This window comes from Balearica regulorum, chromosome Z (genome assembly GCF_011004875.1).
Source record: "Balearica regulorum gibbericeps isolate bBalReg1 chromosome Z, bBalReg1.pri, whole genome shotgun sequence".
Taxonomy (NCBI): domain Eukaryota; kingdom Metazoa; phylum Chordata; class Aves; order Gruiformes; family Gruidae; genus Balearica; species Balearica regulorum.
Genome location: NC_046220.1, coordinates 46,779,785 through 46,807,247, shown reverse-complemented (window position 1 = coordinate 46,807,247; position 27,463 = coordinate 46,779,785). Strand labels below are relative to the sequence as shown.

General features: G+C 38.4%; 1 protein-coding gene across 2 annotated transcripts; it reads left to right on the top strand.

Annotated features, from left to right (window-relative positions):
• Positions 1 to 55: 55 nt before the first annotated feature.
• On the top strand, positions 56 to 19,785 carry ABHD17B (abhydrolase domain containing 17B, depalmitoylase). 2 transcript variants are annotated; one of them, XM_075739656.1, is made up of 5 exons: positions 56 to 369; positions 7,384 to 7,617; positions 7,705 to 7,858; positions 17,165 to 17,344; positions 18,251 to 19,785. In XM_075739656.1, exons 2-5 carry the CDS (start codon positions 7,392 to 7,394, stop codon positions 18,468 to 18,470), a joined length of 780 nt encoding a protein of 259 aa, XP_075595771.1. In that variant the 5' UTR covers positions 56 to 369; positions 7,384 to 7,391; the 3' UTR covers positions 18,471 to 19,785. The 2 variants fall into 2 exon arrangements, with proteins under 2 accessions (XP_075595771.1, XP_075595770.1); XM_075739655.1 differs by having other exon boundaries at positions 7,384 to 7,858.
• Positions 19,786 to 27,463: the final 7,678 nt, after the last annotated feature.

Sequence of the window (27,463 nt, the reverse complement as noted above, 5' to 3'; positions counted from 1 at the left end):
CTCAGTGGCCGGAGCGGCGCTGCGGGCTGCGGCCCCATTGGTGCGCTGCGGCCGCCGGCCGGTCCCGCCCCGCCGCCCCCTTGGCCGCTTAGCCAGCCGCTGTATGCGATGCAGTCGTTCGGCGAGGCGAGGCCGGCGCCGCTTCCCTAGGCCTCGCGGAGAGCAGCTCTCCAGGGACCGCGCGTTCTCTGCCGCGGAGGGTCGGCCGCGGAGCTCCGAGCGCCGGCCGGGGCACTGACAGCCGCCCGCCGTCGCGCCGTTACTCAGCACGACCGACACCCCTCCCCCCGCCCGCCGGGCGCTCGAGCGGCGGCGGTTGGGAAAGTGCGGGGCCGCGCGCGCCGCCGCCGAGCGTAGCGCCAGGCGCAGGTACGGGACTGTCCTTCCCCCGGCAGCGGCGGGGCCGGGACGAGGGGGTGCGGGGCCGGGCGAGTCGCGGTGAGGGGATGGCGGGGAGCAGCCGGCGCGGTGCCGGCTCGGCTCTGGCGGCGGGGTTGCGGTTCGAGGATCCGCTTCCCAGGTGTGGCGGCGGGTTGACCCCTCGGCTGCTCCGGCCGTTTCCTTTCCCTCCTCACCTATCCGCGGCCCTTCTCCTCCGTCTGGGGCGGGCGTGTGGCGGCCCCCCCTCCCGGGGCTCTGCCGTGGGGCAGGGGGAAGGGCCGCGGCGGTGGGCGGGGGGGGGTGTCTGCCCCCCTGCCCGTGCCCCGGCTGTGGGCTCCAGGCCTCTACCTCAAAGGGCCCGGCGTGCTGCGGGCGGTCTGTCCCGGGGCTCTGTCTCCGTGGTCTGGCTGTGGACGCCTTTGTTCGGGAAACGGGCGCGCTGACCTTTTGAAACGCTTGTTAAATTCTGGCTTTTACGGGTCTCAGTAGTGCCGCCGCGTCAGTGGTGTTGGCTTTTGCGAAGTCCTTTTTGGATGTAGACACCTGAAGTGTTCGTTTAATTCTCGCGAGCCTGATTTAACGTGTGACTTCAGCTTCTGCTGTTGGTGGTAGGAGTGACGCTGGCGTTAAAATTGTTCTCAGGTATTACTAATTTAAAAGTTTACAGTATTTGGCCAGAAGGCAGCTAGAAAAATACATGACTGCAGAAACCAAAATAGTACCGTCTGAACATATACCAGTTTTAAAAGCGTAGCTTCTTATTAGTGATTGACCGACTGGTGCAGTGAAGCACCAGCCTGCTGTTGCTGAAATACAATAGGGGTCTTCAGCGCCTGTCAGCGTCCAGATGGTTTTAGTGGTGCAGAGTCTTGCTTGGAGCACGCAAAACATCATGTAATCCCACTTAATCCCACAGTTGTCTCTCTGGGATCTTCAGAGGGTGGATTTGTTCTTTAGGTGAGAAGGTATGACTAGATTTTTCACTTAATGTTTCCTGTATTCCTTTTTTTTTTTTTCAACTGTGCCATTAGGTTTTGAGGTATACAAAGTAACCAGCGGAAGAAGAATAATGTCTCTGTATACGAGTTAAGTTTAATAATATTGCTAGAATTTGTGAGGACAGTAAAGCTGTGTGTTTAAAATCAAACTGACATAAAACCAAATGACATTTTGGTCCCATCAGGCTTCTTTGTTTTGATATAGGTTGTTTTGCTCTTTGAAAACTATCTTAAAGAGTTATTTCATATTATTTCTTGGTGTGGCTTTTTCATTATTGAATAGACTTCGTGTTCTTTTCCAGACCTGCAGTGTATTTTTTCGTAATAATTCTATTAGTTTAATCCTTTTATACAATACTTATTTGGGCACTGTTCTGGGGTTTGGGTTTTTTTTTTCCCTACTAAATATTTTGCCCATTTAACTGTTCAAGAGGTTGGAGCGTGTTCATATCCTTCTGTTTCATTTTTGATATAATGCAGATGTTGAAATAAATGAGTGCTTCAGCAGTGGCTTGAACTCAAGTTTTCCTTGCTTTGTGCTCAATGAAAGGGTGAGGGAAACTACTTTAGTTTCTTATTTCAGCATTACATATTGGAAAATGATGCTTTAAAAACCCAAAAAACAACACCCAAACAACAAACAAACAAAACCCCCAACAATTTTAATATCTTGCCTGTTACAGTTAGAGCACCACTAAAATTTACAAACCAGCAGCTGTATTTAAGTTTCACTTTGTTCTTGTGAATAGTTCATATGAAATAGGTAATTTAATTTAAATCTACAATTAGAATAATTTATATTTATGTAAATAATAAAAAATGTAATGAAAATGTAAATATAAGATTTCTAGATAAGTGTTTGTGAGGGTTGGGCTTTTGAGGCTAATACATAGTGAAGTACTAAAATATGTGATTAATAGGACCCACACTCTTGGTATGATTTGCAGAGGGAGGAGCACAGGAATAATTGCTTATATGAAAGAACTACATTTGTGTTATCCTAGAAATCACAGGATAAATATTTGAGGTGTTCTTTCAAATTAGATAGACTTTTTCCCTCCCTCTTCTGTCAGCCTTAATGAAAATGTTAATTTTCGAAGAATGGATTGAAATTACTGCCTGTGGGCAGTTTTACATTTGTCATTTTCTGTATTACTTTTTTATTCATGACAGAGTTAAAGAGATAAATTTGATAGAATGATCTTGCCTTTTAAAACCTATCCCAGAAGGGTTGGGTGGTGCCACTTGGGCCTGTTTTATTTCATAGTGAAATTGTAGAAGCTTATCAGTTTTCCACAGTTTCTTCCACAGAATTTTCCTACTTAAACTATATGAAAAATGCAGTATAATTTGAGAGATATATATTTCTCTTATTATATTAGTTTTGTTGTTAGTAATTTTACCAGCATTAAGAACTATGTTTGCAGAACAGCACAGGCTTCTTTATTAGTACTGAAATGACAAATAGAAGGGGAAATAGTTATGTTGTTGGGACGTGTTGAACTCTGCATCTGACAGTACTACTGTAATGAGCACAGAGATTTACATCATACATGCTCAGAAGGTGTTAAGACTATAACTTAGGTATTCACAACATATCTTAGGCAAATGAGTTCCATTAAAGTTATTAATGTGTACTGGTGGAACAGTATGCTTAAGGTAATTTGTGGGCAGTGTTGTTTTTGCCCCAGTTTTAGTAAGAGTCCAGATAAAGCGCACATCACGCCTATTTGTTATTACAGTGATTTTTAATTGCTACTTCACTTGTGATACCTCATTGTCATGGTTTAGCCCCGGCTGGCAACTAAGCCCCATGCAGTTGCCCGCTCACTTCCCACCTGGCAGGACAGGGGAGAGAATCGGAAGAGTAAAAGTGAGTAAACTTGTGGGTTGAGATAAAAACAGTTCAATAGGACAAACATAAAAAGGAAAATAATAATATATACAAAACAAGTGATGAAGAGCACAATTTCTTATCACCTGAAGTCGATGCTATGCATGACCCCCAGCTGCCCAGCCTCTCAGCCCACACGCACAGAACACAGGACAAGGAATTCAGTCACCACTTCTCATCCACCAGCAGGTGTTCAGCCATCTCCAGGAAAGCAGGGCTCCATCATACGTAATGGTTTCTTGAGAAGACCAATGCCATCACACAGAAGTGGATGCTGTGCCAGGCCCCCAGCTGCTGCACCAGGCCTACAGCTGCCCAGTTAGAAAACGGGACATGATGTCATGTGGTGTGGAATATCCCTTTGGCCAGTTTGGGTCAGCTGCCCTGGCTGTGTCCCCTCCCAGCTTCTTGGGCACCCCCTGCCTTCTCCTTACCAGGGCAGTGTGGGAAGCTGAAAAGTCCTTAACTGCTTGGCAACAACTAGAAACATCAGTGTGTTATCAACATTATTCTCATCCTAAATCCAAAACACAGCACTGTACCAGCTGTCAGAAAGCAAATTAACTCTATCCCTGCCAAAACCAGGACATTTGTTCACTTTCCATTATAATTTAGACTTAATAAATTAATTGGTCTCTTAAGCTTTTACCAAGGTTCGGTGATGCTAAATGAAGGGGGGGGTTTGTGACTTTTCTTTTAATTTTTACGATAATAATTTCTGGCTGAATGAATTGTTAGGAAACTGTTACATGTTTTCGAACATTAAGAACACTAAAAAAAACAAACCACTATTGGGAGGTAACATTAAGTTTAATCTCTCATTGAAGTATCTGAGTAGTATACCTTTTGAGGAAAGATAATGCCTGTTTAGTTGAAGTCAAGTTATGATATCTAGTGGATAACTACTAGCCTGAAATGCTGATTCAGTTGAACTTTTAAACAGTGATATCAGAATTACTCTATACACCCTGGGGACTCTCTCACATCCTGGTTCCCTTCCAGATCCGGAGGTTAAGAACACACTCATGTGAATACAATGAATGACAAACCAGTTCCAGTATAATGGAAACATTGTTTGCATTTAGTTGAAGATATCCTCCTGCGGAAGTTCAGTAGGTGTTTTGTGTCAGATTTGTTCAGTTAGTGATGCTAGGATCTGCTGTTTTTCTTAGGTCTTTTGAGTGAAGAAATTAGCAAATATTTATTTTAAAGAAAAGAGTTGTTGCTAGCCATGATTTAGGTGAACAACAACTCTGGAATCAGAATATTTAGCTTCGGTAGGCAGAGTTCCCATTTGATTAAATGGACATTATATAAAGTCTACATTACAGTTTAGTATAGGGGAGGAATAAGACTTTAGCCATAGTATTCAGCATAACTCATTTGCCATATGTGGCAACAACCCATTTTTAGCACATTTGAGCCATCTTGGGGCACAGTACTACCTCAGCTGATTAACTGTGGTTACTGCAGTACTTCCATGTGTGTGAATTCCACAGGCCAGCTTCCAGTCTTCTGAAATGAGTTTGACAAATAGCAAATATTTTCTGAATGAGATGGTATTTGTAGTGTTGCTGGGCTGTTTATAGTTACAAATAATGTAAACTTCTGTTTTAATTCTTTCTGACAAATGGATTGGGAAACAAGTAAGAAATTGTGTAGCTATGGTTGTATGCTGTAATAAAGTACAGCCTGTTGTTCCTGGGAAGAACAGGTTATTTATACCTCACTTTTGGAAGTATGTATTCTTCTAAGTTTTTCACATAAAATAATTTCCCCCTCCCTTCCTCCCTAGAATAAATTGTAGTATCTAGCTTGGCTTTCAGCTTTTCTGAAAACATGGGAAAACTTACTTGGAACAGATTGGTTTGATAGTTTCTGATAGAAGTGTGGGGACCATGAGCACTTCTTGGAAAAAAAGCCTGCTGAGGCATCACAGCAGTTTGTCTGGGCTGTGAATATGAACTTTGTAAGTAGAGGTGAAAGAAGTAGCTCCTTTGGTGCTTGTAGCTGTAAAAGAATTAAAAAAGGAAAAAAAGTATTGACTTTGTCCGGTTCATAAGGCAGCCCAAGCCTTTTGCCAATCCCTAGACCTTTTCCATAGACCTCTTCCACTTCTTGTCCTGACTTTCAGGTTAAAATTAAAGTTAATGTCCAGATAATCTCACCTGACAGGGAACAGATGAACTATTCCAAATTTGAGTGACTACTTGTGCTGATTACATAAATACATGAGGTTGTTATTTCTTTAGCTGGCAGAAATATGATCATTTATTCAGGATCTTCTTTTAAGAAACAATTTACCTTTTTACAGGAAGTGATTAGTGCACCCTTCCCACCATCTCTTCTACATCAGTAGTGTTGTTCACCCATACCTAAGAACCTGTGATTTCCCTCTATTTTGAAGGAAACTGGAGACTCAGGGTGAAAGCGCTTGTCTTTAGCAGCCTTGGCAAAAAGCAAGGTTCTTTTGTGCCCTACAAAGAGGACTAATATTCCAAGAATGCTCATGCTGTTTATCAAACAGTCTTGCTGTGCCTGTGTTGACTACTCTGCAAGTATACTCTATGTAAGATTGTATGCATTCATACTCTACCAGGAAGATATCATTCGTCCATCCAAAATACAGATAGTTGTTCTGTGATCTATATTCAACAGTTCTTACAGCAGTGTCCTTCAAGATTTTTTTAGAGAAATTTATACAGGCATGAAAACTGTGTTTGTATACCAGTTAGAGGACAAACTTTGAAATATGATCTAAATATCACCAAGTATTATAGTTAGCAGTAACATTTTATTGTTGGATTATTCACGTATTTCTGAAATGACATAGGACTGTGGATGTCAGAAATCAGCTTGTTTTGTTCCCATTTGTAAACTTGAATCTAGCAGTCAAAGCTGATACATGAAACTGTAAGAGTGTTTCTGTTTGCAGTGACCTGGCTGGAACTGAGCTTGAGACCCGTAGATAGATTTGGGATGGAAAAGTTAAGTTGAGATGAAACATCAGGTGCCTTAACACAAGGAAAGTAGTGTAAATGCGTATCTTAGGTGTGTTGGTTTCCAGCCATGGCTCTTAGCAGATTTCATTGCTCTTCCTACCTCTGAGAAAAAGTATTGTTAGAACAAAGGATTCCCCCACACACCCCCAACCCCATTCTCCATGCAGTAAATTAACAGGTCGCAATGCCTGCTTTTTGGGGCAACTGTATCTTTACCTCTAGCTTGCTTTAAGTGTATGTGTGTTTACTTCTTTTCACCCCCACTCTGTTAACCAATGCTTTGAATTGGTAGTGCTTATTACATTGATTTGCCAAGTATCTGTGATAGAGCATTTGGTTTGGGATATTTTTGTTAAAGTGTGGAATAAGAATAGCTGTATCATTAATATAATCCCATTTCCTATGTGCAATACAGGAAACTTAGCTAATACTGTCTTTGAAGGGTTTGGAAACATTTATGTCATCCAGTATGTGGAGCAAGAAAGAGTTTATGGATGGATTTTGGTGTACTGGAAGTCTACAGTGTTTGCTAAACCAGCAGAAGCATCTTGTTTTGTCTTCTAAGTTTTGACCTTCATGTACCTTTCATACTACTGATAATGCTTGCAGGAGCCTATAACTCATGATTGCAATACATATTCTCTTTATTTAGGAAATGCTGTAGTGATTTTTCAGTGCAGAGATCTACACAGCCTTAGTATCCTGCAAACATTGCAACATATCTTAATTAGTTTTTATAAGATATGTATTTGTCAATGGGGTGAACACTTCTCTTAATGGCTTGAGATGAGGGACTTTATTTCCTCCAAAGACACTCCAAAACTCATGCTTGTTCTTTCTCTGGGTGATCATATTTTAGTTTTACTATCTGGCCGGGCTTTAGAGTTATCGCTCTTCTTTAATAATATGCTCATTTTCAAGTAGCTAATAATATCAAATAAGCTATTATATAGAATTTTACATATCTATTTAAATCTATGTTTTTGTTAAATGTTTCCACTAAAATTATGTATTATTTTCTAGAGAGATTAAGTTTACATTTTTCATGAGGTTTTTTTTATATAGGATTGTAACTAGTAACTAATACCATTCTCTCTTCCTTTTTCAGACTAGAAGATGAATAATCTTTCCTTTAGTGAGCTGTGTTGCCTATTCTGTTGTCCACCATGCCCAGGGAAAATTGCCTCCAAACTGGCATTCTTACCTCCTGATCCCACGTACACACTGATGTGTGATGAGAGTGGTAGTCGCTGGACTCTACATCTCTCAGAGCGAGCAGACTGGCAATATTCTTCTAGAGAAAAAGATGCTATTGAGTGCTTCATGACTAGAACAAGTAAAGGTAACAGGATTGCCTGCATGTTTGTGCGTTGCTCGCCTAACGCCAAGTATACTTTGCTCTTCTCACATGGAAATGCTGTTGACCTAGGTCAGATGAGCAGCTTTTACATAGGACTGGGTTCACGGATTAACTGCAACATATTCTCATATGACTATTCTGGATATGGTGCAAGTTCTGGGAAGCCAACAGAGAAGAATCTGTATGCTGACATTGATGCTGCTTGGGTGGCTCTTAGGACAAGGTAAGACATTAGTTGCCATTTTCCCTTTACAGTGTGCTTTTCAAATGGAGGTACTTCATCTACATTGGTAGTTTAAACAGAAATGCTGTATTTTAGGATTAATGAATTCATATTCAAGCTGATTGGTGATGCCTTATGCTGAAAGCATTGTCAGTATTAAGCAGGATCAGTGTATAGTACTGATATACTAGAAAACTGAAATGGGATGAAATTTAATAAAGTATGCTTCAGCTTTGAATGATTAGAAGATAATACTTTTTGTCACAGTTTGGTATCTTCTCAGTTGGAAATCTCAGAAGATAGGAAAATCCTATAGTTCAGATTCCCCAGTAACTGAGCCACTGGTGTGACGTTAGTGAAAGAAAATGCAAGTTGGTTTTTCAGATAATTCCATGTACTACTTTGTAGGGAGGGGCAGTTATAAAGGAACCTGATGAGGCTCTGGATTACTGTATGGTGTTCAGACCACCATCATTTCAGAATTCAGACTAGCAGCTACAGCATTTCCAAAGATAGCTTTCTATATAAAACAAAGATGTTTTTATCTTAGCAAAATAGGATGTGTGGGAGAGGTTGTAGTTGAGTTGTGTAAATACATTGTGGTTGGAAGAAAAAAAAGGAATTTGAATCAGTGATGTTGGCTCATATAGATTAAAACTGGACAATGAAAAAAGTGCAAATTGGAAGGATGTTGTTTCAGCAATTTCTGTGTTCTAAGCCTCTGGTTATACGGAGATAAAATAGTAAGATGAAAGACTCTGGAGGCATTCTTTCATACAGGTAAGAATCCCAGGCACCAAGTAAATGCATCACTGAGTACCAACTTGTTAAATTTGAAAGCATTTTTCACCATGGTTTGTTCCATTTAGAGCAATATTATTCTTGTGTTACCAGTACCCAAACTACAAAAAGATTACTTATTTTAAAATACTGTGTGATCATAAGAGTCCATGTTCACCAGAAAATCTCCTATCATATTTTGTATTTAGCACCAGAAGGCTGTGAAAACCTGGGTTTAATGTAGAGCAGCATGTTATGGCTTGATCATGGCAACCTGAGCATACTGTTTAATAATATAATACGAGGAATGTGACTTAGTATAAGGGTGTGCATAAAGACTCTCTAAATCCTGGAGCCTGATAGTTGTCACAGTGCATTTAGACCTTGATGTATGTAATATTAACTATTTTTCTATTACTTTAGAGCAGATTGGCCCTTTTCAATGTTTTAAGTATTGCCTTGCATTTTTTTTACCTTATTAAAAACAAGTATTGCATCTTTATTAAGCATATTTTATTCATATATTAAAGAGAACGTTTATTATCTTAAGCCTCATACAACCACAGAGGATGGGTATTCAGCCTCATATTCAAAAACATGCATACTATGTTGTTAGATTAGGTTTTGGTATTTCTTTTGATGGAAAGTAGAGATACAACTGGGCATCCGTTCTGTAAGCCAAGAGCCGCAACAGGTACACTGGTGACTGTAGTTGATAGGTGATCTGGAACTTAGCCACTTGGTGAAATAGCCAGTAACATTGACCAAAACATAACATGGTTTATGAACAATGTGGAAGACAGTCTGAATTGTTTAAATGTACCAGAAAATGGAAGAGAACTAGATGATGAAGCTTAATCATTTGTTTATGTCAGTTTACTGGCTCTGTCTTATGAACTAATTTGTAATTATTGTCTCTTCTTCCCCCGATGAATTTCTGATTGAAAACCTAAGAGGAAGTGTGATTGCAACTTGAATTCTCACATCCATTATTTAAGAATGCATAGTGTACCTTCCCTAATCAAATAAGATTTTTCATTATAATATCCCATCTGAAAATGCCCTTTGCTGAACAGACATTGTCGTGGGAACTCTATATACTCCATCTATCTGCTTTTCCCTCTTCCATTCAGGAATGACTTCTCCTCAATCCCATTTGCTGTGTGCATTTATTTTTTTGTTTCAAAACTCTTTTAGAAATACATCATTCTGTACCATGTATAAAGCTTGGATTGATCTGCCCAACTTGTGGATTTCACAAACATGAACAGAAGTTTTTCTGTTGCTTAAAAAGTGGTTGGTATTACTAGTTTCCACTGTGATACTTTCAACAACTTTCCAATTGGCACACCCGCTCTTGTCCTTGAATCTGAATGCTGACTGTAGCAGGGAGAAGTTCAGCGCGTGACTCTGGGTATACTGTCTCACACAGTTTGGTAACCAGTCCATGGTATTCTCTTGAGCCCAGAGACAGTGCTCAGCTGTGTTTAAATACTTGATAAACATCTCGACCAGAATGGAGCCTTTGAGCATTTGCTGCAGCATTGATTCACTCTTCTAGCATAGCCTCTTCTGTAAGTGTTACAGTGGCGCCATCTTTAACATTTTATAATGTAAGTGTTCTGCAAAAGCAAATTAATTCAGCAGAGTAGATATAAGTATAGCTTATATTAATTGTTTGCAGAGTAGATATAAGTATAGCTGCACCTCCTTTGAAATTCATGTTGATGGGATGAGAGAAGAAAGGAATCCTAGACTTTTAAACTGTGCCTCACAGATTGTGATGGGACAAAGAAAAGAGTGGAGAAATTATCTTTGTTGGAGGTTGGCTGACAGCCATCCACAATTCCCTGCATTCTGTGTTCTGAGAAATGGGATCATGGAACCTAACATTAAGGAATCCAGCATTCTGGACTAAATGAAATGTTTATGTGGACTTCATTCTACAGTCAACACAACTGCTTGTGGTGGAGGCATGTTAGTGTCTTAGTTTTATGTCTTGGAAAGACAGTCCAGATGGTCATCTGTAAATTGGCACAACTGTCCAGTGGGAACTGGACACCTAGGGTGAAATAGTCTGTAACAGGTATTGAGACTGATGGTGAGGTTGGTCCAATGCTACTTTCTTGAAAGTGGTTCCTGTAAGGATATTTGGATATTATCATTCATGTAAATGAATACAGAAAGCTAATTTGGCAGCAGATCAGAAGAGGTAAACAGCAGATGCAGATTCTGAATTGTGTCCCTATTCTTTGCCTGCTCTTGAGTGTTTTAATAGGAAGCAGTAACTATCCATGTGGACGCTGACTGTGAAAGAAGGCCAGGTGATTCACTGTCATTGTGTTTGGGAAAGTTGCATATTATTGCATATTCATGTGCATGGGTCTATATAAAAGCTGCAAGTGAGGACATTCTTTTTCTGACTGTCATAGCTACAAAGTTTTGAAATGCCGCAAGTCATTTTGGGATACGCCTATTTTCTACTGTCCCAGTCTCTGAAGGCCTTTGACACCCTAGCAAGGGTGGAAAGGTTTAACTAGCCCCAGGCAAATGCAGGGCAAGTGGCGCTCATTCAGAAACCTGAAGACTTGCCAGAGTTGCCTCATGACCAGATTTAGCTGTAAGAAGCCGAACAGCCTTTTTGTTGTTGCTTATGATGGACTGTATAATAATTGAAGGGTAAATCTCATCATCAGACTGATGTGTCAAAAGTGGACAGAATGTCCATAATTTGAACAGCCAAATACAGGAATAATATCAAAAGTATTTGGATGTTGGCTGAAAGTGTTCTTTTGAGAATTCACAAATTACGTCTTTTTTTTTCATTCAAAAGTAGGCGGGTTTTTTGCTAGAAATTGAGGTGCCTTAACTTTGAATATTTGGAGACAAATTGAGCTTTTATTTAAATTGATAGGGAAAAGTAGCACAGTTTATCACAAAGAGAAATCTTAGCAGTAAATGAATGTACCAGTGGCATTGCCTCATGAGAGGCAGGGGAGGTGCAGTTTGACTACATGTGTTGCATGGTCAATGGGCTTGCCTATAATAAAACATATTTCCCTTCTTCTAGCAATGTTACTTATGGTATACACAAGAAGGGGAAGGTGCATCTGAGTTGAGGAAGAGCTGTACGCTCATGAATTTTATTCATGGCCTGGAATGTTGATAGTTAAAGGTGTGGAGGACGTTCATGCCTTTCGTGTTCTGCAATTTGCAGCTGTAATTTTGCATGCTATGTGCATGATGACAAAAGGTTCTGAAATATGCATTGAAAAATCCCTCAGGATGTTCCCCCTTTTTTCTTCTGCCCCAAGCACTGCTGTCAGTTGGTTAAATGTGTGTGTTGCAATAGCTTCACACACAGTAGCCTCTCTAGAGCATCTATTGCACTTCTTCATTAGTGTGAGCCTGAGCGGTACTACTGAAAATGTACCCTTCTAAGGTTGATTTTGCTGGTACTTTATTCTTGTAAAGTGAGCAAGTTTTCTAGGTTAAGAGCAGTAGTTCAGAAGTAAAACGCTAAGTTGCTTTCTGTCTCCCTTAGGTACATCAAGGGCAAATTGGCAGGGTACTCTTAAAAGCCTGCAAGCATAGTATGGTAATTGCAGCTGGTATTTGGTTGTTAAAGGTACTTGAAGTTTAAAACAAAACAACCACCACCAAACAAAATAAAAGAAAACAAAAACCACCAAAACAGTCAAAAAACACTCCTTACAGCTAGTCATGCATTTTATAGTCTGCACATCATGATAAGTGACGCATATCCAATGAAAGTATATAATATGGTGCATATCCAATGTAAGTGATATATGATGTATATCGAATTAAAGAGCTCAAGGTAAGGTTGGATGGGGTTTTGAGCAATCTGATTTAGTAAAAGATGTGCCTGCTTGTGGCAGGGGGCTGGACTAGATCATCTTCCAACCCAAACTGTTTTATGATTCTATGAAAAGAAAAAAAAAAAGGGGGGGGGGGGGACAGAGAGAAGAGATGGATTGCCACTAAGATAAGTAAAGTGCAGAGAAAGTCTTGTTGCAGAGACAGAAATATAAAAGAAATGGTGAAACAGTTTCTGCTACAGCACATTGTAAAGTTTGTCACAAAGGGAAAAAAAAAGAATATTTCATTGTTGTTTAGCGGTTCTTTTCCTGCCAGAAGGTGAAAAGATCAGTCAGGAGTGTTCAGGGTTGCCTCTTTTACAGCAGACCATCTATATCTGATCAGCATATGTAGGCTGGCAGAAGAGGACACTAGTTTCATTAGTTGCCTGTGTTAGCTTGGGCCCTGATTCTAGGGAGTGGTCTGATGGTACAGCTATAAAGATTTATTGGCTTGCTCCTTCCTTTAACCCACCAGTGGCATGTCATTTCTTGCCTGGCCCTGAAGACAGCCAACACAAAGGAGCAGAAAAGCACTTGCTCCCCTACTCCCAGAAGAGATTAATTTAGTTTCCTAAACTGGTTGGTGAAGCCCAATGAGGAGCAACATGTGCCTGAAAATGCAAATAGGAAAGTTGTTTTCTTCTGTTTGGTGATAGCTTAGCTTTGTAGTCACATTAACCTGTACCTTTGGTGTGATGATAGGGCAGAAGTTTATGAATGCTCAGACACTGTGTGGATGCTAGCAAGCTTATGTCAACAGATGTACATTTAGTTCTATGTAAAAACTGCTCTTCAAGTTCCATGTGCTTTCCAGGCAGATAGCCTTTAGGTGCATGAACATAAAGGATGAATTAGGTGTTGAAAGGAATTGAAATCTCAGTTGCTGTGGGAAAACAAAAAACATTGTGGGCAACCTTTAAACTGTGGAAATTATTTATCTAAATTTTGTACCAGATTCAGTTCAGAATAACTTGTCCCTGAGGAAGAGTGCTTTCTCTGAGACAATACATCTGTGCACAGCTACTTTAAAGATTTTGTTCCAAGGTCCTTTCTGGTGATTATGGCTTTTTTTTTTTTTTTTTAAACAACAAACCCCACCAAAAAAACCCAGACAACCCCACACTATAAAACCCCCACCATTACCACTACCAACAAACTGAAGGCCTGTCTATTCTGACACAAGTTATCTAAGATTACTTGAGTAGATAGCAATGTTTATGATACTTCTATGATTGACATAATGAGCTTTCAAAGATAGCAACAGTTTTTACTGCATGTCTTTGAGCTTCTGTCACCAGAACAGCTTCTTACAGCATATGGCTCTAACTGTCATGTTCCCGTTCCTCAGGATGGCTTTTAATTCTAAGGCACTTAGTAGTTTCCTAAAGTAGTTGGTGAAGCACAATGAGGGGCAACATGTGGCAGAAGGTGCAAATAGGAAAGTGCTTTCTTCTATCTGGTAACGGCTCAGCTTTGTACCAACATTAACTTCATACCTGAGGAAATGTGAGTGTGATAATTTGCAAGGTTTTTTATTTGAGAACTATGTTATGTCATAATGTGCTGTGCAAACTCCATGCCATACTTATGAACAGTATTACTGCCACTTTTTCTCTTGATCTGACACTTCCTCATTTGGAAGACCAGGTGTGTAGTCAACTAATAATTTTCTACCAAACTTCTTGGAGTTTACAGTACTGTCAAAAAGAGGAGTAGATGAATTTTATGACTAGGGAGCCTACCAACAGTTATCTTTTCAAGAGTTCGTCATTTTAGGTTGGAAGAGAGGAACTGAGGGACAGTTGGGGTCTTCCTTTTTCCCCAAACTTTTCAGAAGCCTGTTCAAGAGAAGAGGGAGGACTGGAGACAGACACAGCAGATGTTGTTATCTGTTTTCCAAACTTCTTGTTTTGTGGATGGTTTTTTTTTTTGGGGGGGGGGGGAGGGGGGCAGAGAGGGTGGGGGTGTTTTGGTTTGGGTGGTTTGGATTTTTTCTTTTTTTTTCCCCAAGCCCTAATATTCAAAAGTCTGACTACTTTGAACCACCACTTCTGGTGATTTGCATCACTATATTTCAGTTCCCAGACTGCAAAACAAATGGTTTCTGGTGGGTGATATGAATGCAATCTGGCTGTGATGGAGAAAGGATTACTTTAATAGAAATATAGTAAATGCTTTTCTTGGATTACTTTTTGTAGCTAATATTTAGCTGTCTGTAGGCTAAAGGATTTGGATGCAAAAAAAAGGGGGGGGGGAGAATAATGAGAAAGGAGAATATATTATCTGAAAGATACTTTTAAGTTTTGCTTTACACTTCTGTACAGTGGCCTGCATCTTGTAAAATTTCATACCTGAGGAAATGTGAGTGTGAGGGTTTGCAAGGTTTTTTATTTGAGAACTATGTTATGTCATAATGTGCTGTGCAAACGCCATGTCATACTAATGATGCAAAGTGTCAGGTATTAGTGTGAGTTTTGTTCAGATTATATGAAAGGGATAGAAGGCCATACTGTACTTTCAGAATGGACAAATGTGATTTGAATTATTTCGAATTGGGAGATTGTGAAAGGATAGGTGCTAGGCTGTTCTCAGGTGTTTCAGAAGAGATACAGAAATAGTGAAGACCTTACATTTGTTTTGGTTTCAAAGCTTTAATTTATTGTATTTTTATGTGTTGGAATTTTGAGAAAATATTTGCTAATCAGAATATTTGAATTTTTTTATTCTCTGAGAACTATTATGAGGTAGAGGTCTTTGCCTATAGTTCCAGGCTGATGATAGAGTCTTAGTGTTTTAGAACTCTTGATTACGATCCTAGAAGCTCTTTCTAGGAAACACTGACAGTAATCAAGTAGTCATGATACAGATAGATTCTATGAATATATCTATGCTAATACTTTTACAATTTTTATGTTTCACTTCAGCAGAACACAAATAAATAGATACGTAGTTAAATAAACAACGTTAGCTGTGAGCAGTGGATTTTAGCCTCAGTTTAGAAAGCTTATTGGGGTGCCTAATGAATTCTGCTGATGATAGTTACATTTTAGTAATACCTAAATGTAATACTTAAATGTGATTTTGTTTTTCTTGAAATCTTCGTATGTGTGTTTTTTCAATTGTTTATTACATACTGATGTAACACACAGGACATGTTTTCTGGTTTATTGAAAAGTACTTGTGGATTTTTGTTCTTTGGTAAATTGAATGTCTTGGTACATGTGAACCATCTTTTTTCCTAATGTTTCTGATTTTGAGGCATTTAGACTTTTCTAATTTTTGTGTTTGGTGACCTATACAGTTACCATACGGTTATTTAGCCGTATTCATGAGATACTGGACAACTTTTACCTTTGTTTCCCCGGATTTACTGGAGATACACAAAATGTACTAATTTGAGAACTCCTTTGTGAGTATTGGTGGTTTTGTGTAGCTTTGGCAGAAAACATGCATGCATTTATTGTTCAAGCGGTAATGGTTGCACTTCACTTCAACTGAAAACAGTTGATTGTCAGTCCTTTTAGGATTATAGTCAGTGTGCAAACATTAAACTTACCTTATGCTGTTCCACAGCAGTGTTAGGCTAGTCTGCTCTAACTCAAAGCTGAATAAGCTTCTGATAATACCTAAGAAAAATATTTGAATTTTTTTTCTTTTCTTTCTGTAATGCAGTGGAGTATCTGTTCCTATTTAAGGTACTCCCTTTCCCAAATAAGTTAAACAAGGTTACACTGATAGATACACTGATCTATACTAACAAAGTACTCTTAGTACAGGTTCAGACTGCAAAAGTGTATCAGCAGCTCAGTTCTCCTGTGGCCACTGTTCTTGCCAGCATAGCATTCTGCTTAGAGGTTTTCCCAGTGTTACCTGGGAATCAGCTGCTCTTTGTGTCCACACTAATGCAGAAGAATTTGAAAACTGACTTGTATAAGTGTTAACTATATGTGACTCTCTTGTTTACCTCAGTTAATTACAGAAAAAATGAGTGTTTTCATCTTACTAGGAGGGAGGCTTTGACTTTAATTTTGTAGTGCTTATTGGGCTGTCTTAATTGTGGGTTAGGTTGGGCATTCCTCTGCATATCAAATCAACCGTGATAAGAAAGAAGCATCTCAGGTATTACATGGAATGCATAATATTCTGACCACTGTCTGTATGGGTATGCTTTAAGTCCCACTAAATTGCTGGGCAATGTTACTGGCTTTCAGTTTTTATCTGCTATCAGAAGAATAAAGCTGACCAAAATTTTGCACATTCGGTTACACTCCACTTGATGATAAATATAGAGCTAATAAGGCTCTAAGCTGTTTTCTGTTGTAGGTCTGCTATGGTAAAGGCTTTCAACTAGTATACACGTCACAACCGCATTCACAAATCCATATTAAAAAATAAACCCATATTTCAGTATCACTCAAGCATAAGGCAAAAAGAAAATGCTACAAATACAGAGTAAATAATTGTCCTTTTAAGTCAGGAATGTTATGGCATATACTTCCTTGTTCTTCTACCAGATCCTATTTCATAGTTTATCCTCTTCAGGAAATTTTTGTCTTCATAAATGCTTTTTTTGCCTTGTTATGTAGTTGTGTTTCTGTCTGTTTCACTTCATATGCCACTTTTGTTAACACTTTTCATTTTCCAGGTATGGCATCCGCCCTGAAAATGTGATTATATACGGCCAGAGTATAGGAACAGTACCATCTGTGGATCTTGCTGCTAGGTATGAAAGTGCTGCTGTAATTCTTCATTCTCCACTGACCTCAGGAATGCGAGTAGCTTTTCCTGATACAAAGAAGACCTATTGCTTTGATGCATTCCCAAAGTAAGTTGTAGGATTCTTTTATTCTGCATGCATTTTTTTCTCTATTACAGAAGTTTTAGACTAGGGGAACAAGTAATATGGCAAGCTCTCTCTGAAGTTTCTTTCAAAGGTTTAAAATAACAGTTGGAGAAAAATCAGAGTGAATAACAACAAGGAACATTTGATTTGAAGGAGTTTACAGAACTTTGTAAATATTCTAGGGTTTTCACCTCTCTAATCATTTCAGTGGGTATCTGTTAAAGAAGTGGTTAGTTTTCCTATATGTAACCCCTAATATCACTAATTCTAGAAAGTAGTTCTAGTCCAGTAAATTGTTAATCTGGGTGACTGTGAACAAAGTTTTTACCCTATGTTTCTGTAAGTAGCAAAGACTGGAAAATTAAGTAGACCTTAACTGGAGAAAATTCCTGTAATATATTTCAGAACTAAGCCACTAATTGGCCATTACAGACTAGTACACTTGTCTCAAGGAATTACTTGTATTTTGAGCATCTAACTTCGAAGACTTTTTTTTCCGCATAGATGGTCAAACTTTAAGTGCTAAAATTCTTTCACTTCTGACAAGCACTTTTTTACTGAAAAACTCTGAAGTAATATTTTCATCAGTCCAGTGACTGATATTTTTTGAAGTGAACAGGTTAATGAATACCACTTTTAGATGGATTGCTCTGTTATTTTATCTTAATAGTTTCCAGTAGTGTTTTTCCTTTTTTGTGTGGCTTTGCATGTGCCACTGTAATGTCTTCCAGGGTGTTAATAAGATCTAATTTTCTGAAGATATAAACAACTTCAGAATTAAACCGTTAAAACTACAATGTGTAATTAAAAAGTGAAATTAACGGCCTGATCCTTCAAAAAGATTTCATAAAGTTCACTGTGTTTATAAATATAATCTTTTTCTTACAGCATTGACAAAATTTCTAAAATAACATCTCCTGTGTTAATAATCCATGGGACTGAAGATGAAGTAATTGACTTTTCACATGGCCTAGCGTTATTTGAGCGTTGCCAGAGACCTGTAGAACCACTGTGGGTAGAAGGAGCAGGCCATAATGATGTGGAACTCTATGGACAGTACCTTGAAAGATTAAAACAGTTTGTGTCACAGGAACTGGTGAACTTGTAATTTTCTTTGTACATTTACATGCTTTTTCATTTCACTGCAGAACTGCACACCTTGATAAATACATAACATAAAACCTGAAGGTTGTGTTTTCAAATCATTTTGGTTGCCTTCATTAAATGTACAGGTAATGATTTGTGAACATAATTAATGAAGGTTTTAATGCCAGTATTATAAACTGGAATTACATGATCATGCAGTCAAGCTTGGCAGTTCATATTACTTTGTGTGAGGTTTTTTCTTCTTAGATGTAAAAAAAAAAAAAAAAAACCACAAGAAGTACTGTATGAGATTTTAATTATATAAAATCAGATGCTGTAAAAGTGTTGCCAAATGCTTTAGCATATCAAAACCAAATTTATAAATATTTTTTAAACATCTCAAAATGTACTGTGACTTACTTTGTTGCACAGGTGTAAATTAAAAACCAGACTTCTAAGCAGTTGTTCTGCAAAAGTGTAATAGCCATGAAATCTGAGCAAATACTAATGTATAAGAAGAGACAGTCACTGGAAATGACCCATGCCCTGTTATAGGGGGAGGGGGTCAAAATAGATCTCTTTTTCCATATTTTTCATATCTTTTGTGCTTAGTTTTACTTTAGTTCTTTTTCTTGTGTTGTCCCTTACCTTTCAGGTTAAACAAATTTACCCACTCATCTTCTCAGCAGTCCTAATCTTGCCAAAATAATGCCACAAGTTGTCATTGTTGTAACGTAAATATTATTCATGTGATTGCTACTGAGGCCACTAAGTACTTCATTGAAACCAGTAAGACTTTTAGAACCTAGAAGGCTTTGTGGACAACGTAGTTTTCAACATTGATTGTGTAGAGATGCAATATTTCATTAGAAAGAACCTGGAAGCTTATCCAACTTTGTAACAGACAATTTGCAAGTTTGCAGTTGTCTGATCAGGCTTACTTTTGGATGTTTAGTGTAAAAGCTTATTGCTTTTTGAGTATTGTATGAAAATATTACTAATTGCACCTGGATGGGGTGGGGGGGGAGGGGCAAGAAGAGAATGTTGACATTTTTCTATTAACTCATAGTGAAATAAACTTTGTAAGTTGCCTTTCCCTTGAATGCATTTTGCTTGAATAAAACTATGAAAAAATAAACTTAATTATATGTAGCCTATTTGTAAACAAAGTAATATTCCAACAATACACACTGTGCTTCTAATTTTAAGGCCTTATGTAGTTTAATTGTTCTGCTTGTTTTTTGTGATTGAGACTATTGTACACTTAAATGTAGCTTCAAGTATTGTGAAAACTTTGGTTAAGATGTGTTGATTAACAGTAAACAATATTCTACACACTCGCTCTTCTTTCTTTTTTAAAAAGAGAAATAGCAACAGTTGCTTGTGATATCAAAATAATAAGCAATTCCCCATTTACTGTAGGAAATCTGAGAACTAAAGCAGTAACCCATTGGTGCAAATTGTCAGCACATTTCTTTATCAGCACTACTGTTCTGATCACCCTCCCACTCCCATGCCTCATCTTACTTCTTTCTCCTGTTCAGCATACAGGTTTTCTGCTGCAAAGCTACTTAATAAACATTCTTCTGTAATGAATTCATATTTAGGTTTCTTTGAAATCATCGGTGACTTCTTGTCTTGTGCTCTTTGGTTTGTTAATTGAATAGAAAGAAATTTGAATTTGTTCTCAAGCAACTGGGTTCTTGTTTGTCTTTTTGATCAAGTATGCTTCAATGCGTTCTGGACTTCAGGTTAGTATTCAGGTTCCATAATGTAAGACTTAAAGATTTTCCTCCTAATCCAATATTTTGCAGTTGGAAGTGTGTTTAAATAGATATGTAACTCAGCTTTAGTATACATCATACTGTATACACAGTGTGATTGCATTTTCCTACTACCTTCCAGCCACTATCTCTGATTTAGATGGAAATCGTTACCATTAAGCAGTTAAGTGCTTTCTTTGTGAGGAATGAAGTGTGTTTTGAGAGTCCTCTTCAGAAATTCACAAATAAAGAATATAGAACTGCAATGATGAGTGATACAAATTGGCTCATAGTACTGCAAATTGCAGGCAAATGATCAAGTTTTATCACAAGAACTATCTGATTGTGCTGGAGAATATTATGGCACTCTGTAATTGAAAAGACAGAAAAAGTGGCATAGCAGTTTTGCTGCTTTTGTTTCTGTGTTTTGTTGAAGCAGAACAATAGGCCTGACTAACAGTGTTTTGTCTTCAGTAGATGCAGCTGTGCTAGATTACACTGGTGAGTAAAGGTTCTGGTTCTTTGGGACCACTTACACATGGTTAATTATTGCCAGTTTGTTCTGATTTGTATTTTACACTTAGATTTTTCAGACAAATTTTTTTACTGAAGGAACTAAAATTGGTCTTAGGCAAAGCCTAGCTTGTATTGAGAATCATATTATGTCATCAAACTTGTAACCAACATAAAGCAACTCTGAGCTACTGCAGTGAGGAGGAAAACATTTGACATGGTGCTTGTCTTGTCCTTAAACCATCATTTTGGTGAAACTGACAGTGGGCTGTTGTTTTATATTATAAATGCAATTGTCTCATGATAAAGAGTTGATTCAGCATTCATTAACAAGACAGTGCTGTATTTGAGGGAAAAAGAAAAGATCATTTTGTGAACGACAGTGGTGTCATTCCTTTTTTTTTTTTCTTTGAGTCAGATATTTGACAGTAAACTGTCTTTCAGTTCCACAAACCTTGGCCAATCAACTTTAAAAACAACTTAATTTATGTAAAATATGAGATTACCTTCTAAAGGTGGGGTCTTCTGGGATCTGTTTTGCTGTCTCACATTCCTAGCTGTACATTAAAAAAAAAACCCTACAAAACAAACCTCCCCTCTCTTACTGTCTGTTTGTGGCAGCAAAGAATTCTAGTGTGTGTTCAGTTAGCTACTCTTAGTGACTGATTTCAAACTTGTTTACCTTTTCAAGCTTTTTTTAGTGTGGGGGGAAAAAAACCCCACACAACCTGCAGGTTTACTTTTGTCCTCTTTTAATTGGATGACATTGTGCAGCAGAGGTAGGTAGTTTGTACCTCTCACATTCCAGGTCCTACAGATAGAAATTTTTCTCACTATACAGTAGCCATTGTTAATATTTAAAGACACAAATAAGGAGCATAGTGTTTGAGAACCAAAGGAAAAAGCATCCTGTGTAAGTAGGGGGCTGATTGCTCGAAAGCAGCTTTGCAGAGAGGGAGTTGGGGACCCTGGAGGACAACAAGCTGACCATGAGGACAAGTGGCAATGAGCACGCACTGAAAAACACGAAAACCAATTTGAATACCAGAAAACAACTCTTTTTCTGTGAGGGTGGTCAAACATTGGAACCAACTGTGGAGGTCCCATCTTTACAGGTACTCAGAACTCAGCTGAGCACAGCCCTGGGGAACCTGCTGAAGAGTTGGACTAGATGATCTCAAGGGGTCCCTTTCAAACTCAGTCATTCTGTGGTTTTGTGAAGTATGGCATGAAAATCCTTTAGATGGTTGGCACCATGCGTACTTGCGTGCCATCACCATACCCCAGCTCAGACGTGGAGACTGAGTTACAAGAATTATCTTCATTTTAGTGCTCCCTACTTTTGATGGTTTATTTTTCAGCAACAGAAAGCTGCACAAGGGCTGTTACGGAAAAAGCTCTTTATCTCTTCGTTCTGAGACCATCACTGTTTGATGTGCCGTTGCTGAGACTGACTCTAATACTAAAATTTATGCCATAGACAGTGACAGCAGAAATCACATTGCTACCCTAAGACAAAAGGAACATTGAAAAGCTAGGTGTGAAGTATAGGCATGCTATCCTGAAAAAAGAACTCTTCCCAATTGTTAAAAATTAGTGTCAAAATCCATTGAGTTTACATAGCACCAGATTGAAATTTCAGCATGAAATAGCCTTAGAATTCTTAACATATGGAACTTTGTGTTGAGAGAATATTAATTGTAAAATAGCCATAGAAAGAAATGTTTCCTTGTGAAGAAATTCCATTGTATAATGATAACAAATTCTACACTATACCTTTTTTTTTTTTTTTTTTATTTCTCAGGTAAGAACTCATGTTCTTTCTGTGAAAGGGAGTAAAATTCAAGCATATTTCTGGTAAAATGGCATGGAATGGAAAATACTTAAAGAAATATGAGAGTGTAAATGAAATGGGTTTAAGCTGAAGGAGGGTCGATTTAGATTAGATGTTGGAAAGAAATTCTTTACTGTGAGGGTGGTGAGGCACTGGAACAGGTTGCCCAGAGAAGCTGTGGATGCCCCATCCCTGGAAGTGTTCAAGGCCAGGTTGGATGGGGCTTTGGGCAACCTGGTCTAGTGGAGGGTGTCCCTGCCCATGGCAGGGGGGGTTGGAACTAGATGGTCTTTGAGGTCCCTTCGGACCCAAGCCATTCTAAGATTCTATTCTATGATTCTATGAAATGTTCTTAAAAAGTGATTACTCTGCAGTGAGGAAGGGGCTAGCCTTAGAAAAAGTATCCCAGCATCAACCTCTCACTAGAGGTATTAGTAAGGTATCTTAGTCTAATAATTTATTTCAAAATAATTAGAAAAACCTCAAAAGGGTTTTGTTGCCTAGAATAGATTCTGTGGTTGGTAAATGAGGCATCATACCTCCAGGTTATAATTTAACCTCAATCCCAGGTTGTAATTTTAATGTTTCATTTTCAAATTTTTTTTGCTTACAGAGGGCAAATACTTTTCTAATCTTTAGCACTGAAGAGGAGACCTGGAAGAGAGATTATTGAAGATGAGATAGCTTCTAGCATAATAAGAAGGTAAATTAATTTTGTGCAAGTAGGTATCTGTGCCCTGTCTTCTCCTAGAGCATAGGATATATTCATACGAATGGAATCAAGCTCTTATATTGGGACATTTTTTTTCCTCCAAAACCACAAAGGCACAAATGTTTTTGCCTGAAGTTTTCTTCTGGAGTTAGGTAAGTAGTGAATTTATTGTATTGCTCCAAAACAGAATTATACCAAAGATGTAAATAAGTCTTACACTGGAACAGCATTTGAAGTCATTTGATCAGTAACTCTGTAGTACCTTGAAGACATAAAATGACAGTGCAAGTCTTTCTCAAGCACCTTATGCATTGCCAAGGGCCTTGGTTGGGCAAGTCATCTGCTTTTAAAGATTAAACAGCCTAAGTACACTTTGAATGTAAAAGGGTTCTAAGCCATCCTAAGGAGAGTGTGGACTCAAAATCACCAGCAGCTTTGTCAGAGCATTACTGATTTCGAGCCACATATGATGCGTTGTGATTTTGGCCTAAATCTCAATTAAAATAAGTTTGCTAGGTCCATTTGGTAGATGCTGCGTGCTATTCAGAACAGGAACTGAACTGTGCTGGTCACTGGTTTGAAATGGCCTCCCAGGATGGTGTTATTTTGTTATGTTGATGGCGATGTTTTAATTCATTAGAGGCACACTCACAAAAGATTTGGGTAACAAAACCTAAGTGCTGACAAGAGGTATTGTGGTTTCCAGACCCTTCTGCTATCCAAGGTGGCATGTGATTATGCTAAATAAGTAGTTTACTTCTTTAGTATTTGGCCAACTCTTTTGTAGCGTGCTGTACAGAGAAGGGCAAAGTATTTCATGGTTTACTTGCCAGAATTCTGTTTGCATTGTAATACCATGTACAGTTAGCAACAAGATTGAATAAAAGCCGTTACCTGTCAGAGGTTTTGTGGCCACTCAAGTGGTGTAACACAGACCATATGCTTGGAGCCAGAACAGGATAGACAAAGAATAGAGTCTTGGAAAAGCGTATGAGTTCCTGTTCTGCTGTAGATGTAGAACCCAGCACACTCTGCCCATCATAGCAGGTGTGTGATAGATAACCTGTTATTCTGTCACGTATGATTCCTAAATGAAAATAATTGGAGTCATTCTAAAAGATAGGATGATGCATAGGCTGTATTTTATATGTTCCTCTGTAGTCTCAAAGGCTAGAGGGTTCTGTTTTAAGGAAAAGTTGAGATTCACTTGTCAGTAGCTAGAGCTCTTCAGAGACATGAGATATCATAAGGCATGATAAAACCATGAGGACTGGCAAATCTGAATATGCAGTCCTGGAGGCATCTCCAGAATAATGCAGATAAGGGAAATGTTAAGTCTAAGCCATGATCTTTGCAGGCTGTGCTGTTACAATGCATTATTGTCATGCTAGATTTTCACTTAGTATTTTATGTGAGACATTGTTCATAAATAACAAAATCCCATTATATTTGCCCATGACTCTCTGATCTGTGACATTTATGCTTGCTTTCTACAGAAATTTGCATAAACAGGTGCATTTACATGGATGCACTACTCTAAAAAACAATCATATATGAACAAGAGTGTTCATGTGTGAACAAAGTTATATTACTTATTTCTGATTATTGCTTCACCAGTCTTCAACAGCTCTTGTGGGCCAAGTTGTCTCTTTTTCTGTGTGTGGTATGTGAGGACTTGGCCACCCATGAGAACATATGTGCTTAATAGAAATTTTGTTGTTCTTTTATTTAAACTTTGTCACTTGTTCTGAATTGTAATTAGTACTTTATGACTTCAGTGAACAATTTTGGACTTTATAAGTAACCAGGAATCACCAAGGTATAGGTGTGTGTTTAAGTATTTGATTAACATTTTTAAATATACACATTTCCATATATCACTGTCAATGCACAGAAGTCACTGTTAGATATATAGCTCTTGTATAATTGTATAGTTTCATTGGAGTCAATCCTGTGATCATTTAATTCTTATTCAATAGTGAATAATTTAACTGTCTGCAGTGCTTTTCTGTGCTTCTCTTTTATGATTCATAGTTTTTGTTGTTTTTTCTTGGTTTTTTCTTCTTTTTTTTTTTTATGTTGCATAGGTCTAATTAAAGAAGCAATTTGGTTATGATGACTGGAGCTGATCCACTCCATTAGGCTTCCATGAAACATGCAGAAATCTGTTTCCACATCTAAGTTTTATATTATTGCAGCTTGCTGCACTATGTGTACTGCATGTAGAGCAGGATATGGGTGCACAATAAAGTTTTTACTTAAGCAAATGTTTTAATTTCTTGTGTGTCATGTTTTTTTGCAATAACCCTGTGACCTTACCCACAATAAATGCAGGATTATATATGCTTCTTTCTTCTAATTGTATCACACTTACACGTGGGCTGGAACAGGCAAACATATTAGCATATTAACATATTAGCAGCTAATGCACAGTAAATGCTTTCCTTGCAGTGAATTCTCTTAAGTGCCCTAGTCCATCTGTCTCAGTATTCTGTCCATAATAGTGATAGTCAGAATTGCTATTTAGGAAGAGCTTGCAGACTTGGATACTCTCTGTTGTCAGATCTTCTCATACTCCACTGGCATCCTAAATTACAGAGCTGGAAATGTTAAAGGTACATCCAAACCCATGTCCTTTAATATCTGTTTATCTTTTGTATGCAAATTTGTTTATCCCCTTTTTGAACTTCATGGAACTGTTGTTCCATGGCTACAAACCCAAGGCTTTCATTACTCAATCTAAAAGAAGTACTTTCTTTTCTCCGTTTTAAATCCATCTCCTAAAAATTTCACTCCCAAAGTAGGGTTCTCTATTTTGTGTTTGCAGGATTTGGTGAACAGTTCTGCCATCGTTTTACCCATCCTACCCCTAGCAAATTTCACTCCATTTTTCTCTGTAAAGCAAGTGCTTCCTCACCTTAATAACTTCAGTTTTCCTCTGCTATGTCCTGTTTGAGAAGCAGTAATTAGAGTGCACAAAGAAACTGCATTACTGAAAATACATGCACGTGCTTTCAAACAATCTGATAAAGAGAGAAGATTCAATATGGATGACCATAGAATTTAGCACTTGTGCATTATGGCTCAATACTCCTATAGACATTTTTATTTACTTTTGAGACCATTACAATAGAAACGTAGATGACATTTATGGAATGTGGGTGTTGATACTGTTTCTGCAATAGAATCATTCAGAAAAAACATTAAGAGGAAGAGTATGTCAAAAAAGCAAAACATTCTCTCCAAAGCACTTAGATTTTTCTTTAACACAGTTAAAGCAATAAAACCATGTATCAGCATATATTTTGAGGACTAGTTTAATTATTCATCTTTAACTTGTTACTAAAGTTATCTGATATATACTATAATACTTTGATGTGGTATTTTTGGCCAAAGGTATGCATGTACATTGATAATTTCTGTAGTGACCCTTTCTTTTAACTCTAGGAATTTTTCTAAGAAAAAAAAAAAAGTGCCTTAATATCTATGTTCATATTTTTGGCTTACACTTCACAGTAACTGATAATTTCTTATGCCATCGTGTATGTCAAAACACTTAGGGTAATGACATTTTGAAAATTGCAGCAGCAGTGGAACAACTAAATAATCTCAGATTTCAAAGTCTTTTGACCACTAAGTCACATAGTAATTGCTGCTGTAACAATATTCGAATTAGAGTAACATGCTCCGGCCTGTAATTGCCATCAGCGAATATAGGAAGTCTTCCCTTGAGTTTAGATTGTCTTGTTCTTTAGCTTCAGCTCGCAAACGCACACGTTCCTCGCTGCAGACTCTGACCTGCTCCCTTTTTTCACCCTTGCGCTCCGTCTCACTGTCCCTGAGCTGGTCCCGGCGCTCCGCAAGCCAGCACGTCCTCCCAGAAATCTTCCATCCTGCTGCCAGAAGTGGATGAGGCTCCACTGGCTGCTTGCCGTGTTCTGCGTTTCAGTGGCACAGAGGACCTCTGGCAGGAAGGGACTTGTTGCAGCAAATGGTCAGCTATTCCTGCTTTCATAAGGGGACGTTCGTTGCCAAGGGAAAGGGTAGCCGGAAGGCTAGAGGAAACAGAACACTACAAAGGCATGTCTCTACTTCCAAGCATTTCTCTTCCATCTTGTTACGGGAAAAGAAAATAACAGGAAAGAGAGGATGTGGAAAATACAAAGTCCCACTGGGGAAAAGAAAAAAGGTTA

Bases quoted from the DNA above. Each gene is read 5' to 3' on its own strand.
- ABHD17B (XM_075739655.1), top strand. From the start codon at position 7,392: ATGAATAATCTTTCCTTTAGTGAGCTGTGTTGCCTATTCTGTTGTCCA. The intron at 7,859-17,164 runs GTAAGACATTAG...TTCATTTTCCAG, and splicing joins TGGGTGGCTCTTAGGACAAG to GTATGGCATCCGCCCTGAAA. The intron at 17,345-18,250 runs GTAAGTTGTAGG...TTTTTCTTACAG, and splicing joins TGCTTTGATGCATTCCCAAA to CATTGACAAAATTTCTAAAA.